The 20,910-nt window shown below is 34.5% G+C and overlaps 1 protein-coding gene and 1 long non-coding RNA gene across 2 annotated transcripts in view; one reads left to right on the top strand and one right to left on the bottom strand.

Annotated features, from left to right (window-relative positions):
- The window catches only part of LOC109095959, a 46,511-nt gene that overhangs the window by 13,891 nt on the left and 11,710 nt on the right, over positions 1–20,910 (bottom strand). Inside the window, exon 2 of the mRNA XM_042712782.1 lies at positions 2,498–2,662. Coding sequence (XP_042568716.1) covers positions 2,498–2,601 — 104 coding nt within the window. The 5' untranslated portion in view covers positions 2,602–2,662. The remainder of the gene's footprint in view (positions 1–2,497; positions 2,663–20,910) is intronic.
- On the top strand, positions 7,855–15,870 carry LOC109095960. Its single transcript, XR_002018847.2, has 3 exons — positions 7,855–7,945; positions 8,797–8,881; positions 15,510–15,870. It is a non-coding gene; the product is annotated as an uncharacterized LOC109095960 (long non-coding RNA).

Genomic DNA, 20,910 nt, shown 5'->3' with positions numbered 1-20,910 from the left:
GCTATACTGCTGAAACACTAGTATTTTAAGTATTTTAATGTTTAAATATTGTCTCCATCAACTTTTTTTGCTTTCTTAAAGAAAAGGGAAGACAATACATTTTTGTAGTAATTAATATCATGCCACATATGCTGGCAACTGAACATGTACGGAACCCAGAAAATTCTCTTGAATATTCTGTTATTTCATGTTAAATCCATAATGATGAATAAAAGTCCAGTCAATTCTTCTGAAAAAGTATTAATATATATCAATAATATTACAGCATTTATTCATAGTTGAATAAGCTTTTATCTTTTTATTTTTTATTTGTCATTAATATCTTGTAAATATCAATATAGCTATAATAATAATATTTTTTTAGGTAAATTTGTAAGTTTTCCACCTATTATTTATGTTTTGATTTATGTAAGCTTTATTTCAATTAACAAATTCTTTTGAATAGTTTTAGTAACAAGTAACAAGTCATACAATGTCATAAAGTGACACTTTGTGTGAGAAAAGGAATCAAAAAATGTAAATCATTAATTGCTAAAAATCTTTTCATTCACCACAGCTCACAAATCTCTTTTGCATTTCCAACCTGGCATTAGATAGAAACATGCAGAAGCGATGGCATTCGGTGTTATTGTCAGTGTTGAGATTTAAGAGCTGCAGCACAGGGGGAACTTCATAGCTATCATATAACTTCAGAAGACTTTGAATATAACAAATGAGCACTATCTTTTATGGTGTTTTTTTCTTTCTTTGCATTGAAAGTAGCAGCATGAACATTCTTCAAAGTTTCTCCTTTTATGTTCCACAGAAGAACGCAGAATTTCTGCAATGGAAATGAGATGGAAGTTTTTGATTCTGAAACAAGGGTTTTACTCAAACATAATTTGTGTATCTCAGAACAATGAGCTCAGCGTGTGTTTTTCATCTGGTAACTTTCCAGCAATGCCAGCCTGCTCTCTGAGCACTAAATATCACTCATATTTACTGTACATCTATTTTAACTATTAGAATGACACTAAAACAATAGTTTTGTACAACAATTCAGAGCAAGTTGTTTTGCAGTACAGCAAAAACATGACTTTGTGGTGAATATGCAAAAAACAAAACAAAAAAAACAACAACAACTGTATAGTCCCTATTCATCTTTTCTGTGAAACGTTACATAGAACAGAAATAGAACAATGCCTGAGAGAATGTGAAACTGATTTGTTGGAGGGTTTCGTTCCTTGTAATATCTCTAAGCAAAAGTCTTTGTCACAAATGAGCATCCGACGCAGAGTTTAACTTAAGGCATTTCCCAGCGAAACGGCTCCTACAGAGGGCACGCAATCTGCTGAGGGAGTGATATTAGCATTCATCAAGTCGCTCCCCAGCAGGGAAGGAGAGATAGAGACAGAACTAAAGAAAAAGAGGAGGAGGTGCCCTGACACAAGAGTGGGGGAGAAAGAGTTTTTAAGAAGCTGCATTCTTTCGACATATGAGTTGTGCACAAATACTTTTATGTGCGACGTACAAACAGCTCAGGAATAAAGCATTAGATATGGATGGGAACCGTAAAGAATTAATGGTCCTGCTTTTGATTCTGATTGCTCTTAACGATTCCGGTTCCTAAACAATTCAATTAACGATTCTTTCAGTATCAGGAAGAACATTTCGGAAAGGAGAAATTCAGTTCATGTTGCTGTTGCTGCCCTCAGCAGTTCCCACATGATGAGATCATTTCAGATTTGAAAGATCTAACAAATCTGAATGAAATTTAATACAAGTTTTGCAAAAGGTGTGTTTACGCAGACTTTCTGATGCAAAATAATTAAGCAATCATAATAAAGCTTAATTAAGCATAGCAATCCAATAATTAAGAAGGCTCATGCACCTTATGAACAAGGTAATATTATGGTCATAAATTTTTTAAAAAAATTTAAGGCAGTACTAAATAAAACAACAAAATGCCATTTTTATGATCCTTCTTATTTGTGTAAACTTATGGCCACAACTGTAACACAGTAATAGCTCTTGTTTTGTTTTCCAAATATAACTTGAGGTTCAGTAAATGATTCATTAGTGATTTGATTCACTAAAAGAGTCAATTAATGAGAGTGATTCCTTTGTGAATCAGACTATACTTGTTGAACTTAAGGTTTTTGATTCACATTAAAGAACTGGCTCATAAGAGTATGAATGTTGTTTTATTTTATTGTATTTATTTATTTATTTGACACATTATTTATTATTATTTAATTATATTATTATTAATAATAATATTACATGCAGCTTACCCTAAACCAAACCCTAACCCTATAGTAAGTATATGTTGTTAATTAATATTCCTCAGTACACAATTGTAAAATTACATTATAAGAAGCACACAAAATAAAGTGTAACTTTTTTGTTAAAGGAATATATTGAATAACTGATTCTCAGCTCTAGTATTGTAGATAAAAGGTGTTTGCAATCTGTGTGTGTGTGTGTGTGTGTGTGTGTGTGTGTGTGTGTGTCTTACCTCTGACACCCCACACACACCAAGACGATGAGGATGGTGACCACAAAGGCAGAGGCGGCGGCGATGGCCCCCAGTATCAGCACCTTTGGGAGATTTGAAAACATTCCCCCGAGCTGCAGACACACACATACACACAGGTCCTGCTGTACGGCTCGTCCAGGGCACCTACACACACAGATAACACAAACAAGATCAGGCCATAAAATATGACTAGGCCCACAGTGCACAAAACTCTTTTAACAATAAATAAATGACAGCAAAGGGGAAGTGGATAAATAAATAAGTTATACCAAATTATGCTAATAATGACTGACTCTTTAGATGCCTGCAGGATGGACTACACCGTCTGATTGAAATGATCATTTAAAGAGGGTTAAAGCATGTCAAGATGTTTCATATCAATAAATTATAGGAAAGCTTTTGAGCAAGAAACTTCTTTTTTGACATATTGCCAAAGGACTGGCAACCAAATGAATGAATATATAAAGTTGCCTCACATAATGTGAAACTGTTAAATGAAAATTCACATTTACAAATAAACATTTAACATAAAAACAAGGCTGGTTTTGTTGCTTTAGAAGTTCATGGTTTGGAGCAAGAATTAATTATTCATGTTTGATCTATTTTAGCTATTTCATTCATTTATTTTACCCCATGTGGCTCAAGTGCTTATACTTTGACCAATATACCTACAGCAAGAAGCAAAGTCAGCTTAAAGAAAGAGTTTGTTTTAAAACCAGTATTCCTACTCAAATTAAAAAGTAGCCTACCTCTGCCAGTTGCTTTTAACGCTAGCTAAAAGTGCTTCAAATCACCTGCGCTCTGTCATACTGTCTGCACACATGAGTGACGGTCATGGCTGGCGTTTAATCTCTCTCTGTGTACAGTAATGCCTGGGATTCAATATTACTGCTGAGGAAATATGAAGCTACAAGCTAAGCTAAGCTAACCATGGCTAAGCTAAAGTCTCAGTCAACATTCAGTCACAAAGATAAATACTATGATATGATATACTTTGAAGTACCATGAAAATACTATGGTACATGAACATGAATGTACAGTAATACTGTGATATTATACTGTGTCCTAACCAGACGCTACAAGTTTCTGGCAACAAGCAACAGAGAATCATAACATATACGGGGCAAAGACAAGACGTCCCATTTTGGTGTCTGCAACAAAGTTAATTTAAAAAAGTACATGTTTTATATACATAGAAAGCATATTATATGTAAATTATTAATTATTAATTAATTACTGTTAAAGATTGGTAAAGATTTAAAATGACAATTAATTCGTTTTTGGGGGGCTGCACTATGATCCTTGAATAGTCATCTAATAGTACTTTAATGTCATCTAATGATTATTGGTCTAAATATGCCCGACAAGATTTTCTTTTGATATAGAAATTACTGTTACACCGAATGATATTATGTTTCTGTAAAGCATGGTAAAAAAGTATGATAGTCAAATTTTTTTGCTCTGAAAAAATTCAAAGCTGTATTAAACTTTTATTGTTTTGATGCTTGAAAGCACCTTTGTGTCTTTGACCCATGACCAAGTAAGATTTTTTGGACAGAAATGAATACTTTAAAGTATCACAGTATTAAATTCATCAAAAGTGACAGAAAAGATAAATGCTGTACTACTGAACTTCAACAAAGAATCCTGAAAAAAATGTTATCACATTGTTTTCAACACTGATAATAATAATAAATGTTTCCTGAGCAGCACATCACTATGTTAGAATGATTTCTGAAGATCATGTGACTCTGAAGACTTAGTAATGATGCTGAAAATTCAGCTTTGATCACAGGAATACATTACACTTTAAAACATATTCAAACAGGAAAGATTTATTTTTAAATTGTAAAAATATTTTACAATATTACTGTTTTTACTGTATTTTTGATCAAATAAATGCAGCCATGGTGAGCATCTTATACATATAAATATCATATAAAATGTCCAGTCAGATTTCAATGAGACCAATGAGATTTCACAGTCATTTTTGCAAAGTATAGCTAGCTCTGTAATCTATTCTTCATTTCTGTAAAATGAACATCAAGATGATGAACTACTTAAATGCTTTTGCTTTTTATACACACAAAACAGCACCTGGCATTTTTCATCATGTCATTTAAAATGCCAGCCTGCCATATGAAGAAATCCATCACTGAGTGTATGATGGTGAGCACATACATCACAGACTAAAGACAGCAGAGCTAATGTTTGAGGTGAAACTAGCTGGACTCTTTCCTCTCCTTTACACACGGGATCAAATATCAGTTTTTCAAGATGGCCTGAGCTTTCCCCTCTAAACACACTCACACACACAAAACATGAAACAACACACACATGCAGCCAGAGGAGAAATGTGGCCAAAGCTCAGGATTAGACTGAGAAACCGAGAGCGAGAGAGAGAGAGAGAGAGGGATATAACAAAAGACAGACTCAGGAAAGGAGGTCATGGAAACCCAAAAGCTTTCACCATTTTTATGATTGTGGGTGTGAATCGCATGCGTGTGTGCGGATGGTTCGTAAAACAAGAATCTGTGTGAGATAAACACTGTTTTCCTGTTCTCAAAGATATTATTGCATCCTTCTACCACCCCAGAAAAAATTCAAAACCATCCTCCCTCCCTCTCTCCTCCGTCTGATGCTGCTCTCAGCACATTTCCTAAATATTCAGTCGGATCCGGAGAGAACGGCTGAGGAGAATCTGCTGCTTAATGACAAAAAAAGAAAAGAAACGAGGAGGTATAGAAACCCGACAGACAGTATCAGGCTTCGGACGAGTCTTTAAACAGGGCAAGTATTTGTTGGAGTGTGTTGTTCAGTGCTTCCCCATGGGAAGGTTTCTCTAGCAACAATTCGTACATCTCTGTTGTTCCCACCTCTCACCATAGCAGCGCTGATGAACGCACAAATGCAACATCTATACGTGCACACACACACACACACACACACACACACACACACACACACACACTTTAATCTGAGTGTGTGTGTGATTAAGCTCGCATCTCTTTGCACAGAGGAAATGGCAAGTTTGCAGTGTGTAGCAGGGCTATGTGCATTTTCTCTGAATTACCACGGAAGAAAAAGATGTCTTTATGCTTCAATCTGCTCATTTAATGTGTCATCTAAAGAAATACAACCACAAAAAAGGTCTGACCTATAAACAACAACCCTGTTTAGATGGAAATCAACTACAATGTTTCTCGATGACAAAAGTCTCCATTACTGTAAATGTACATTGCCATATACATTGTTTCTGAGGTACACATCACTACTAAATAAAGTATGCACTGCCATTGCGTGATGCCAGCCGAGTCCCTAAAGGTGAACCCGATCTAAATCCCATCATATGAATATGTGCACGGTCACGCTGCATCATTGTAATCACATTTGGAAGTAGACGAGCTGTTCCCTCGCTGCCCAAACCTGACCTCCCATCATCCTCTAATGGCCTGTGGAACGACCCAAAGCTTCTTTCAACTCTCGCCCGCAGGATTACAGACAATTTCCCTAATTGTGGCCAGGAATTCACAAGCTGAATGTGATGAGTTTGTCCCAATCCAAGAATAATCACACAAGTCAATATCAGAAAAAAAGCAGTGTCGTGATTTCACATACTGTACACATTTGGATGGATATTGAACTTGTTGTTATGCGACTAAAGGATTTTACTAAATATTTATTTATAAAGTTTTTTCTACACTGTAAAAATGCATATAATGTAGTTAATAATACATGTAAAAGTTAATACGTAAAAGTTAATACATTTTAAATTGTTATTGTAAGTAAATTAATCAATCAAAACAAACAATGTTTCCCTCAATCTCATTTGCGTAAGAATTGTCACGTGACAAATCTGCATTTTGGTGGATAGTAGACTTAATGGAAATGCCTGCCTGTTGTGTGGTATAAAATGATATTCCGCGTTTTTAACAACGTACACGAACTGCAGAGAAAGTTGGAGACAACGAAAAACTCAGATGAAGATATCAATACCATGCTTGATGATTCCAGACCTGGACAATTAGATAAAGGTGATCCACAGGAGGCAGCCATTTACATCCAAATGTTATTTCATTTTCAGAGAACACAACCTATAAACAGTTTTTAGAATATAAACTGTTTATCGTCTATTTAGTAAGATTAAATAGAAAGTGTGCGCCTCATTGTGCATTAACTTGAATCAAGCCCAACAAATGTCTGTCTTAAATACAGTGGATGAGTAATGAGATAGTTTTGACAGACATGTTTATTGTGCATTTTAAACGTGTTTATTGCAAAGTTTAATTTGCCAAAATAGAAGCGCAGCTGTAATTCACGTGCAGTGTATGTGGTTGCCATGACAAGCTCACACACTTGCCGCTGCTCTATGTGAATGTGAATATGTAGATTTACTATAGCAAAACTAAAATGTGTTTAAGAGTACGACTGACCAAATCCACCGGCTTGGTTTGGTCCCCCCAAGCTCAAACGTCAAGCTACGCCTATGAGTACAGTTGCTTGCAAATGTGTAAAAATAAAGTAGGCAAGAGGATGAATGCGATATGTAACATTTTTAATTAAAATAAATGTATCTTATGTTAATTAAAATAAATTAATAAAAAAACATAACTATGAACAAATGAAAATTTTATGTTTTTCTTATTCTTAAAAAATATATACACTTCTGCTCAAAAGTTTAGGGTTGGTAAGATTTTATGCTCACCAAGACAATGTATTAGATGAAAAATAAATCAGTAATATTGTGATATAATTTCACAATTTAAAACAACTGTTTTCTATTTGAATATATTGTAAAATGTAATTTATTTCTGTGATGCAAAGCTGAATTTTCATCATCATTACTCCAGTCTTCAGCGCCACATGATGCTTCAGAAATCTTTCTAATATACTGCTTTGGTGCTCAGGAAACATTATTATCAATGTTGAAAACAGTTGTGCTGCTTAATATTTTTGTGGAAAGCATGATGCATTCTTTGATAACATTATCAGAAAATAGAAATCTTTGTAACATTATAAATGTCACTTTTTTACTGTTATAAATTTAATGCATCTTTTCAAAAAAAAATCGTACTGAACGGAAGTGTATACAAAATTGTACAAAATGTGTTTTAAAAAACCAAAAGCTTTGTTTCAAACTATAGTTATCTGCCAAACTAGAGTGCATTTTAAGGGCTCAAGGGATATTACTTTTAAATTCTAAGGCAGCATTTCATGTTTGCTTCACTTTCGAGGCATTCCAACAAGCTCAAGACAAGAAATGTCCATTATAATATCTAAGTCACTCAGCATTGAAATGTGATTCAAATGCACTGTTTTGCCCCAATATATAGTATGATTGTGATAGGTATTTTTGTTCTTATCAATGTTATCAGCTTAGCAACATGCTAACATACTGTAGGTTTGGAACATCATTCATTACAACAGGTAAGTATGCACTGCATTTTCAGCATTGTCAGCCTATAGCAAGCATTAGTGTAAACTTATTTTCTTTCTTGTGGTGCCATTAGTCAAACAGCGTTGTTGTTGTGGCTCCACAGTAATTAGGTGGTTGACCTAAAAAACATTAGCAACAGAATTGGTCATGTCCTTCCACAGAGTGATCACACAACTGCCATTGAGATAAATGCTAATGCTAACAGCTAGTATTATCCCATCTAATAGAACATTCTCACAGCTTTCACTAACATTCTTTTAAAGCTATATAAATGTTAGGACAAAGTAATGTAATGTTCTTAAAGTAATGTTCACGGAAAGTTCTAATAACTTGATTAATGATAGACGTTCTCATAACGTTAAGAGAAAACATTGGAACGTTCTCATGATCTTATTTGCACTAGATGAACATTCTAAATAACGTTCTAATCACGACATCACAAGAAAACTGGACGATTCAAGGTTTTAAAAACATTTCAAAACAACATTCCCACAACGTTTTTATAACCTAAATGTGTTACCTAGGATCATGTTTGGCCTCTACAAACAGTGAAGCATCAAATTAGGTTCTGTAACAGAGCTGTAGTGTTTGCAATCTTTTAGCGGTGACGTAATGTTCCGCAGTGTCAGTGCAAAACTCTTTCTTTCTACTTTTGTTGCTGCTGTTGTTTTGGGGGGGATTCGGTGTGGAATCACATGCAGCTCATCACATGCACTCGACACCCTGCTAATATGACAGCTAAACTCCATCTGCGGCTATCATAACAGGCCCTGGTGAGAATGAGGGAGTTCAGCCTCCCGCTGCTCCTCATACTTTCTTCATCCCTCTCTCCATCTTTCAGCTCACCATGCGGATAAATCCCATTATGAGAGCGGAAAACCCTCAATCCATATCCTCAGAGAGACTGACCCCGACACCAGAACTGGGTGAGTCGTTGCTGTTGGCTATTTTGCAGACAGTAGAGAATTTAACACCTCCCCACCGTGGCCTGTGGGTTTACACCGTGGACTGTTTTACAAAGAGGACCATCTGGACACTTGTGGTTGACGGGTGGACGGGATGACTTTTGACCAGTGCAGTATGAGGGTTTTCAAGACCATGTGTGTGTGTTCACACGTACTGTATCAACAGATTTCATCATGCTGGCAGCAGTTATAGGTCATGGTTTCTCCTGCCAGCAAGCTTGACTATCACTATTGCTCAAACAAACCCTTTACTACGCATTAAATAAACTTTCCTATATTTAAACAATTATGTCCCATTTCAAGCCATTGAATTTACAACGTTGGTGGAGAATCATGGGTAATGTAGTTTCACCACGAACTTCACTGTTCAACATGATTATTTTATAATTGATCATTACAGACTGACAACTTCAACAAAAGCATAGTATTGATTAACAGCCTCAAAACTCACAGTAGGTCTGTGACCGTTCAAAGATGGCAGTCGAAAGCGGTATCTACATAAAGGCCTACTGTACATATACGTATATGCCCAGGACACCTAAACGCTACTAACTTTTCTAACTAGCGTGATATCAGCTCTGCTGTTTACCTACTTGCATAGCATTTCTAGTAATCAGCTACTTTATCCAAAAGGTAGTGATGTTGAGTGACAAAATCCAAAATTGTTGTTTGAATTGATACTTTTTCACTACACTGTTTATAACTTCGCTTCTGGCTATTCTGTTTTCCTTTTCTGTTTGTAATTAATGTAAAGGCATCTGTCTAAATGCAATCTGTCACCAACAAAATTCACACATTTAAAAATCCTGATGGTTGAGATTTAGTTATAATGTGATATTACACCCATAACTCAATGCTAGTTTTTATTAGCAGCTTATAGCATAGCTTAATAGTATACTATCAACAGAGTGCAACAGTTCTGAATCCTGTTCTGTAAGTAAAAATCCCAAGAATTGGTTTTTAATAATAACTTATAAACTGTTAAAAACTCCATATTGCTAATCGAGGTTATATGCTTTTGTTGGACCCATTATTTCAACTTACTATTAAATACATGTGTGTAACAGTAGAGTTCATGGTGAGAAACTACATTACCCATGATTCTGTAAAAACCCTTTTTTGCCTGTAATGTTGTGATGCCTTGTATCTTGGTACCACTGGACAAGCAGTTTGGAAAATGGATGGATAGATGAAACTTTTGCAGACTACAATGTTAAAGGAACGTCCCAACCACTGGCTGTTTTTCTGTCCTCTAGGCATGAAGAACTTCTTTAATACTAAAGCTCTGTTGAAGTTTTCAGCTCTCCAGCTATTTGAAGTTTACAGCCACTGTAGGCTTTATCACTAAACACTTAGGTCTTCTCATAAGAGTTTGAAGACTGTCTAAACACCTCAAGTACACTGTAAAAACACCCAAATGGGATACGACACTGACTGAATTTGTCTCCACATGTCCTAATGTATCAAACGTCTGCTCAAAGCAGATTAAAATGATCTCAGTGCTTAACTTCTCATAAAGCATCTTAACTCTAAATTAGTCAGACCTGCTGCTGCCGAGGCTTCAGCACACTTCTCCATAACACTATTTCAGCATGGAAGTGTTCTTTCTCTCTTTCACAGCCATCGTCTGAAGCATGTTGAGTGTGAGAATGACAAACCCCTTCCCTATGCTTCAGTGTCAGTGATGCAGAAGCGTGTGAGGGGTGTCATTCACTCTGAACCGTGACTAATCTCTGATTGTCTGTCCCAGCAGTCCTGTTTGGTATCCCGACTCCTCGGCATAGTTACAGCTGCACTCGGGGTAACAGCCACAGGGAGTGTGTTTGCACTTTATAAGACACCAATATGAGTAGATAATAACAAACAGTCATACAAATTCCCATCAGTAGTTTATTTAAATTCCATTTATCAGCACTTGCTATATATGTGTCAAGTGTTTTAGAGTAGAAAAGAACTTGTATCATTAGGAGATGTGGAGCAGTCATTGAAACAACGAGCTGTAGTGCACAAATACTGACTTGGAGGGTCTCCCTAACCAGACCCCCAACCCCCCTGCACCCTATAAATGATAAATAAATAAATAAATACATTTAAAAAAAAACTATATATTTCTACACAAAAATCCATGTATTAACAAACTTAACCCATTTCTTTTAATCTCTTGTCGTATTTTTATTTTCGGGTTTGTTTATGATTCATATTTTTTTTGTCTCATCCTTGTTATCGCTCAGAAAATCTAACAACCTAGTGGCTGGTCGTCGGATTTGTATTTAAAGGGATCACAACTAAATAAAAACATTCTAAGTTACACATTATAATGCTTTAATTTACATAGTTATTCAAACAGCGGGTAAATTATGCAGTAAGAGAGCAAAGAACATTCTCATTAAAGAATATTATCACTGACTTAGTCTCTGCACTCAAAATTTCTGTTATAATCAATGAAGCTGTCCATACACTGTATGATAAACGAATCTCTTACTTACGTCATTCATTCATTTGCACTTTGTTGCTTATGATGACAAAATTTGTGAATTAATTTAGCATGCATGTGCAAAAACTCAGAGGTTTCAGCCATTGTGTTCATAAACTCAACAGAATCGTGTGTGATTGGTTATAATGTGCAATGCTGTAAAAACATGTGAAAAAATTTGTGATGTGACATGAGCAGGTCTAAATTTATCACAGCAATCAATTCATTTCATTGTCATTACTTTCATGTTTCAAGTATTATAGTTCTTTTGAAAAACCAGGGGACCCCCCCAAGTTCATTTTTTTGGTCCGGGACAACCCCCAATCAACCCACCAAACCCCCCCACCCCGCTGTAGCCCACCCTCAATTCGAACACTACTGTCAGTAACACTTTAGTATAGGGACCAGTCCACACTATTTAGTAGTTGCTTATTAGCAAGACTATTATTAACATATTGGCTGTTTAATAGTGCTTGTATAGCACATATTCTGCATGACCCTATTTTACATCCCTAATCCTACCCAATACCTAAACTTAACAACTACCTTACTAACAACAAGCAGCAAATTAGGAGTTTATTGATGCAAAACTCGTAGTTAGTGGTTTGTTAATAGCGAGAACTGGACTGTGAAATAATGTATGACTACACTGACAAAGGTTTGATTTTCTGTTCACTCTTTAAACTAATATCTTTATAAGAATAAGAATCACAGGCAAAAAAGAAATTCAACTAAATTACAAATTTTAAAACGTAACAAAAAGAGCAGAAAATAAACTTCAAATTTTAAAAGAATTAAAAAAATAATAAATAAATGTATTTATATTTACATTTTAAATTAATACATTTTAAAATATTTAAAAATAGTACAATTATTATAAAATTCTAAAATAATAATAAAATAATAAAACTATTACTATTTTTCTAAATGAAAATGTACAAAATATAAATTACAAATAAACAAGAGAATTTGAAAATGCAATAAAAATGAGAAAGCAAAAAACTTTTCTGTTCACTTTTTAGTCTCTCTCAAATAAAAAGCAATAAATATTTTTGTATATTTTAGAAATAAAGCAAAAAATACCTTTTAAGCTTAACGCTATAAAATAAAAAGAATAAATGAAGTTATGCCGTTCATTTTATAATTCATTCATAAAATTCCTTTAAATTCATGAATACATGCAAAAATTCAAGATGTAAAATTAAAATGTAAAAAATAAATTTTCAAATGAAAAGCATATAAAATAAAACTCTAAACTTAAAATTTTAAAATGGAAAAGCATAGGATAAATGTAAGTAAAACTGTAACATTAAAGTTTAAAAATGACACGTTAAAATGAAAAAGCAAAAATAAAACAATTCAATAAAAAAATTACATTTTCAGTTTTAAACTAAAAATTGTAACGTTTAAAAAGCATAAAATAAATCATATAAAATATATATGTCATATTTTGATTTAAATTTAAGATTTTTTTTTTTTTCAAAAAGAAACTAGAGAACTGCATTTTTTAAATAAATATAATATACTGATGATATGCATATGTTAATCTTATTGAGAAATAATCACAATGATATGGAGAGATGGATGGATGCATCATTGTCAAGAACCTTTTGCGCAAGCCCCTATAGATTGTATTAGTTCCTTAATACAAAACAATGCATCACTGTTGATGAGCAATATTTTCACACTTATGAAGGCATGTTTCTATTTCTGCTCAACCACTGCACATTTAATAATTCATTGCTCCTCCTCTGTACTCACAACTGCTGCGAGACAAGAAAGACCCAGCTCTCAGAAAATAGGGTAAGAGAAGCAGAAAGCTCAACAGATTTTGGACTACATTATCCATCATGCTCAGATCTGTTGAAGACTCACTGCTAGCTTCCAGGTTAGGAAGTTACAGGATTGGGATTTTAAAAATCTGTATAAACCAATACAGATAAGGAATTTGTAAACACCAAATGTGCATTTGGTTTCATTAAACACATCATGCCATTATTTGACCTAGTTTTGGGCTCAGATAGCATGTTCACTGACAGGCTGCAGATTGCACACATCAGTGGCAAGAGCGAGTTCTGATCTGACTGACTGGCTTTATGCAATTTCCAAGAGTCAGGGAGCACAGGTTTTTATCAGTCCACCAGGAAATAAACTTCTGTTTACAAGGCAGCAGAGGCTACAACATTTAGCGCTTCAAAAGAAGATCTAGTCGCTGAATTTGGCAACGTTTGCAAAGTTCATACCATCAAATTTTTGCAAGATAGTTCAGCCAGTTTAGTGTAAGCTATCTTAGTAAATTCCTCAGAGAGATTTTCTACACTTAACAGCAAATAAACAAGATAAAAACACTGTTACACAACCATTCAAAAATTGCTTTTTGAAAGAAGTATCTTATACTCAGCAAGACACATTTATTGATCAAAAATACAGTGATGCTGTGAAATATTATTAGAATTTGAAATAAGTGTTAAATAAATAAATAGATAGATAGATAAATAAATAAAAACTTACAGATCCAAGACTTTGATTTTAGAATTATAATGTTTACCTGCCCATAACCTTGACATAAAAAATGAGAACTTACAGTTTGGCAAATTGCAACAGTGCAACAAAGGCCCTTTTATCCAGAGATACTTATGAGACAGATGTCCTAGAAATCTTACTCAAGGGAATAGAGGTGATAAAAACTGTTGCGATCGTTTTCCTGCAACTGGATTGGTCCTTCTTGAGGTTAGACACGCAACCCAGATACCAAACTACCGTCCTTCCCCACCCTCATCTGATCTTCTACGTAACCCTGCATCCTATTTCACTATCCTTACATGCAATTATTACAAAAATTTCAACCGCTCACTGATGCTCCAGAAGGAAACACAATGCATTAAGAGCCAGGGGTGTAAACTTTTGAACCGAAGTGTACATTTTTCTTATTTTGCCTAAATGGCATAATTTTTTTTATTTAGTACTACTTTCATGTAGAAGACAAAATAAGTTCAATTCACCCCGATCTTCAAATTCAAAAAGTTTTCACCTCCAGGTTCTTAATGCATTGTTTTTTTCTTCTGCAGCATCAGTGAACGTTTGAACTTTTTGTAATAGTTGCATGCAAGTCCCTCAGTTGTCCTCAGTGTGAAAAGATGCATCTCAAAACCATACACTCATTGTTGGAAAGGGTTCAAATACAGAGAAAAATGCTGAATTGAATAAGAATTCAAAGAATTTGTGGGATTTATATAAAAATAATTAACATTTTGCAGATACTGAAAAGTGGATATAAAATTTTGACCACAACTGTACCTTTAAGGTACTAATAAGCATCTTTTAGGGTTAAATAAGGTACAAAAGAGTACATTTTGAAAAGGTACCGCCCCAGTATCATTTAGTTTTATTTAATTTACAATATTTTATGTTTTATGAGTATGTGCACTGATCAATATTTATTTGAGAATAAAAGCCTAAATTAAATTTGTCCATCATATAAAGCAGTCATATCTCTGCAGAAGATTAAACCCCTCAATCAATATGGATTACTTTTATGATGTCTTTATAAAGTTTTAGATGCATCAAAGATTTGGTGGAGCAGACTTTCACTGAAGGGACAGAAACCTCTCATGTTTAAATAAAAATATCTTCATTTGTGTTTTAAAGATGAACAGAAGTCTTATGTATTTGGAACAATGTAAGTTATGGGTGAACCAATCACTGAACCTGAGAGAAATGTTATACCGCTCACTAAGAATCTGTTGTCTCACTAGTGCGCTTGAGACTTAACAACATTTTTCACAGCCTGACAATACCTCTGGGGTTTCAGAAACTCATATTGCTTTATAAACGTTAGTGGCCCGCCCCGACTTCACGCACATCCCCCTTCAAAAAAACAAAAGAGACAGTGAGACACATCTCACAAGCCAATCCATCAGGCCGCTCAGTGTCCGCTCTCCTTCATACGCTGATTCTGCGTCTCTATATTTCCCTGAGGAGAGCTTAGACGTCAGAAAGTAATTTGAGTGCTAAAACACCCATGCATGCAGGCAGAAAGAACCAATCCCATGCTACAAATGTTCTTTTACTCATTTTCTCTCTCTTTTTTGTCTCCATGCCCTGTATTTCTGACAGAGGACACACCCTGCTCTTTTCCACTGGGCGACACTTCTCTTGAACAGCGTCAGAGAGGCTCCAGTGTGCAAACCAACAGCAGCGACTGACAGACATGTCTTCTGTTCTGTGGCTTTGATGAGGTTATCTCAGAACCTGACCGCATTTTCCCGACTCTCAGCTCTGACATATGACAGACAATAAGACGTCCTGTGAGGAACAAGAGTCTGGTAAACGATGGTAAACGACTCGTTCGTTTCTCAAAGCGTTGATTAAAAATCCTGCTAACTGATCTAAACAGATCTTGAAAATGTTTAAATCTTATTTTTTTTTAAAAAAGGTTTAATACAGCATTTTAAAAGTTACTGAATTAGTCTACTGTACTTTATTTTAAATCGCTTTATTCTGGAGAAAATACTACTTTTGAAATAAATAAACAGTGAATCAAATCTATTTACACTTTTTGTTTTACTAATCTGGTGTTAGTTGAACAGTCGTCTGATTATGAAGTTCTTAATTTAGGTAAATGGTATTAGATTATTCCATAAAATGGGAAGGTTAATCATTAATTAACCTGCATCATCAGGTGTGTGTGTGAGCAGTTGTGTGTGTACAGAGGCAGCCCCAGAGCGCACAAATCCGCTCTAGCTTTTGTGGTTTAATTTTGGATGACTCACCCACTTTCCACCTTCTTCTGCAAAGGTGCAGGCAACCTCCACCCTGCCTCCACATCAGCGCACGAACCCACACCCACACACCACTGCAACCGGGACACATCGTGATCAAACACACAAAACACACCGAGGGCCTTTCACCGCTCCACAACTCTTTCTCCAGCGGGAGAACAAAGCAGAGTGACGCTTGATTGTCTATGGCAGTATAAAGTGTAACTGTCTTTTCCATCCACGCTCAGATCTGTGAACCTGATGCCTAACAAACTCCTCTGAATCTTCTATGACATTTCACAACGTAGGCACCGTTACATAATTCTCACATGAATAATATATAACAGCCGTGTGAGACGTTTGAAGTGTACAGTATGCAGCAAAAAGACAAAGGAAGCTTCTTTAATAATCCCCCACTAAAAATCCATCAGCCCTCAACCCTCAAAAAGATTTTGATTTTAAAAATAAAAACCATATTCCGGATGATTTTCAACCTCATGTTTATGCATATGTGTCACCAAAAGTTTCTCAGCGTAGGAAAAAGATGATTTAGACAACTTTACAACTCAAAAAACACTTAATTATGAACTGATTCATATAAGAGCTGCAGGATTCACATTTCTGCTTCTAAACTCCAAAACCCATAGACTACCATTGTAAGTGCATTATTTCAAAGATCATTTGTCTTAAAGGAAAATTTTATTATTATTAATCATTTAATTTATTAAAGGAAAATTCAGGGTTCAATTCAAGTTAAGTTTAGTCAACAGCGTATGACACAATGTTGATTATCAATAAAAAATAATTCGACTCACTCCTTGCTTTAAAAAAAAAAAGCTTCATACAGTGAGGCAACAAATATATATATATATAATTTTAAAATAAATTGTATACATTTGTAAATAATAATTTATGACCTATTTTATAATATAAAAATGTATAATATATTTAATAAATTAAAAATATATATAATTGTATTCATATATTTTATTAATTGAATAAAAATATATATTTAAATATTTGTATGTGTGTGTGTGTGTGTGTGTGTGTGTGTGTGTGTGTGTGTGTGTGTGTGTGTGTGTATAAATGATTCTGTTTTGTATTTCTCACCTAAAAACATTAGTATTTTAAGAATTCCTAGAAGTATTTTAAGAAGTTAATAGAAGTATTTTAAGAAATCATTTTAAAACAGCATTTTAAAAAGTGAATAAAATTAGCATATTTGCTCTGATTTAAATCAGATCATTCTGGATAAAGCAAAAAAAAAGATATATATATATTTTCAATTAAATGTAATTTTATATGGTGAAGCTCTTACAGTACAATGGAAGTTAATGGAGCCAATTAAGGGTTAAAACTTGTGTATTATTTAAGCTGTAAAGCTGCTCTTTTTCATTTAGGGCTTTATGTATTTGTGGGAACAAAGTATGTATTCCTTAAAGTATTCCTTTAAGAAAGCGAGCAATCTGAAAAATGCTGTACATTGAAGTTTATATGTAAGACACTGAAGCTATAAATAGTTTAGAATTTTCCTTTAAGATCTATTTTCAGTGTAATGTGGGATTTCAAAACAGTAATTGTTCAGTCTTATAGTGGTTTGATACTAACCAGTAAGCATGCATAATACTAAAACATTTCTGAAGCTATATCTGTGTTTCTCTGACTTCCTTCTACTGTATATTGTTTCTATACAGTACAGTACATAAACTGCTCTTGATCTGTTTGTCTTTTTCACAGCAGTGTGAGGTGTTTGCATGCAGTCAGAACTATGGGGAGTGGACCGGTGCAAGCGTAGGTTAATGGTGCACTCATTGATTTTATGCAGCTTGAAAGCCAGGGCAGGTTTACGCCTGACAGAGTTCTGAAAAATGTATTCCCAGTCGAATCTGACCAACCACTCATCTGTCCATCCATCTTTCCTTAACCTCTTTTCTCACTCTGAGATGAATGCATGCTAAATAGTCACAAAACCTCGTCTTATTCACTGTAATGAACTGCATTTCCGCAAAAGTAGGCACTAAATGTGTTGGAATAAGCCAATAATCCATTGTAATTAATTCAGTGCGAACATGCCTCCTTTCTATTTTAGCGAAGAGCATTAGATATTAAAGGTCATGTCTATTTCAAATCAAAGTGTCTATCAATTTGATTCATAACTTCCCTTCTTACATGTGATGTAAAGTCATTGACTGGAAAGACAGAATCTATTGTTTAGCTCAAAAAATTATTAAGGTCGAGCTAAATTCGAAGTCATGAAACTATTAATGAAGACTGACATTCACTGACCTTGCTCACCACTAATCAGGTTGATAATAATGTGTTTAGTTTATTTTGATATGGCAGGCAAGCATAACAGTCTGCATAATTCATAAGCTGGTTTTTGCAGCTAATTGGGTTACTAACAATCTCATTAGAGTCCTCTGTAGTTCTCAGAACACTCTACCTATTGATCAGAGAAATCGATCCGACACAAATCTATTCGTCACGTTCAATAAAACACAATCGTGCTGGGAATAAACACTTTAGTGACTTTTCCATTCATCTGCAAAGAAAGAGAGAAGGAAAAATGGGTAGAAAGAACAGAAGATGTGAGAGAAGTGAATCAGACAGAGAGAGTGAGCGTGAGCGAGAAAGAAAGAGCTAAAACTCCTCTCATTCCACAACTCATCAGTTCCACCAGGGACCGCGGGATGCTTTCATGTGGAGGTGCATGCATATATAAGCAAAATTAATTCAACAAAGAAAACTCCCGAAATAGAGCTCTCTCATCCTCCAATCACTTTAGCAAAAGCCTCACCTGCTATACTGGGGAATAAAAGAGCTTTCTTTTGAGAGTTTAATACCTAGCAGCTGTATTAGGCTCATTCCATGAATAGGGTGTAAAATATGACTGCAAAAAAAAAAAAATAAATAAATAAAAAAGAATACTTACAAGAGGTGCTTAACCACCATGAAATGTTGATTGTTCACAAGTGGTCAAGCTAAATATTTTATGAGCTGTTTTATTTTCTATTCATTCTTAAAATTATTATTAAAACTTCCTGGTTTATGTTAGGATTTGTTGTGATTTTGTCATTTTCTGGCAGTAAACATTAAATATACATTAAAATTAAATGGACACTAGTAAAAGAATAAGTGATGGTTGCCAATTTAGCCGCTTAAGATGTCACTCAGAAAGGTCTAGCTAATTTTGGGAGAAAAACCTGGTTTATAGATAATAATAAACTTAGATTTACCAATAAAATAAAGAAAATGTTTGAGCAATGCTGTGGTCAACACTGCAATATTTGTAAAAAAAAAAAAAAAAAAAAAAATTCTTCCTACCATGATGTAGATAGGATCCAAATTATGTCACTTCTTGGGTTACGCAATTTTAAATGTTAGACTTTTTTGTAAGGTATGAAATCATGAGGTAACAGCTGTATAGAAAATGTGGGCCACAGCTAAATATTACTGAAGATTTTTGGTACCTAAAATGAACTAATATTTAATTTATTTATTTTTAACTATAGTGCACTGAATATCAGTGTTTTCATTGTTAAGTAAAACTAAATTGGTAGTTTTAGTTTTTCAGTAATTAAAATAAAACTGGAATAAAATGTAAATATAAGATAAAAAAATAACTGAAGTAAATACATGTAAGTTGAAGTAAAATTGGTACAATTAAAACTGAAACAAATAAATATATATATATACTTTAAAGCAACACTATGTAGTTTTTTTTACCTTAAAATAATGTCTTTAAAATTATTTCAGTGGTAGAACACCTCTTAACTAGACGAATTCTACTGCCACTGCTGCCTGAGTAGCCTGCGAGCCGCTAGAACCACACTCTGTAAGTTTCGTGTTTGGGACAGTACACACAGCCCCGCCTATCCCCTGCCAGTGGAAGAGTGCGACCTGCTTTACGGCATACATCACATATTCTACTCGTAGCCTGGGTGGAGTTAGCCAACAGCCAACTATAAGTCGAAATGATCTAATACGCAAGTCTCAAAACCAATGCCATGGCAGCGCAATGCCCGATGTATAGGCTATTATGGACATTATGGCTACATGATTATGCGGACAACATTCTATTCTATTATACAAATTACACCCTTTGCAAACAATGCTACATACAAACTATGCGAGCAAAAAATCTAGGCAAACGTACTATAGTTCTTTTTGTCATTGTAGTTTTTAATTAAAATAAAAAAATAAAAATAAAAATATGTCATAATATTTGTAGAACATAGTGTAACTCGGGCTACTTTACCTGGTCGGTGGACATGGTTTCCAAACGAGGTTTCTCCATTCGCCAGTTCCGTCAGCTTAGTCAAAAAATCCACAGGTATTGCCCTGTATTATACTTATATAACAAGCTTATACTGTGACAGTATTTTACGATGGTAACAGACAGTTGTGCTTATCAACCACGTGGGGGAACCGTGAGCAAAAGTTACATGTTGTTGCTTTAATATTTTAAACTAATAAATATGACAAAAGCACAAAATTAAATAAAATAACAAAAAAATTATGAATAACCATTAACTGAAAATGTTAATTTAATGCTTTAGCGTATTGAGACCAAACTTGTTGTGTGTTATAATAACCATAACCTGATGCTACCTGCAGTTTCAGCGTAGCGCCACCAGATGATCAGGAGATAGGAAAAATGCCTATTTTTGCTTATAACTGCTGAACATTTTGTCCAAAAATCATGGATCACATTAGATTCAGGGCTTCATGTCAAGTCAAATGATATCTGATTTTCC

Source organism: Cyprinus carpio, chromosome A23 (assembly GCF_018340385.1).
Source record: "Cyprinus carpio isolate SPL01 chromosome A23, ASM1834038v1, whole genome shotgun sequence".
In the NCBI taxonomy this organism is placed as follows: Eukaryota; Metazoa; Chordata; class Actinopteri; order Cypriniformes; family Cyprinidae; genus Cyprinus; species Cyprinus carpio.
The sequence above is the reverse complement of the archived record's forward strand: the minus strand, read 5'-3'. Positions and strand labels throughout refer to the sequence as shown.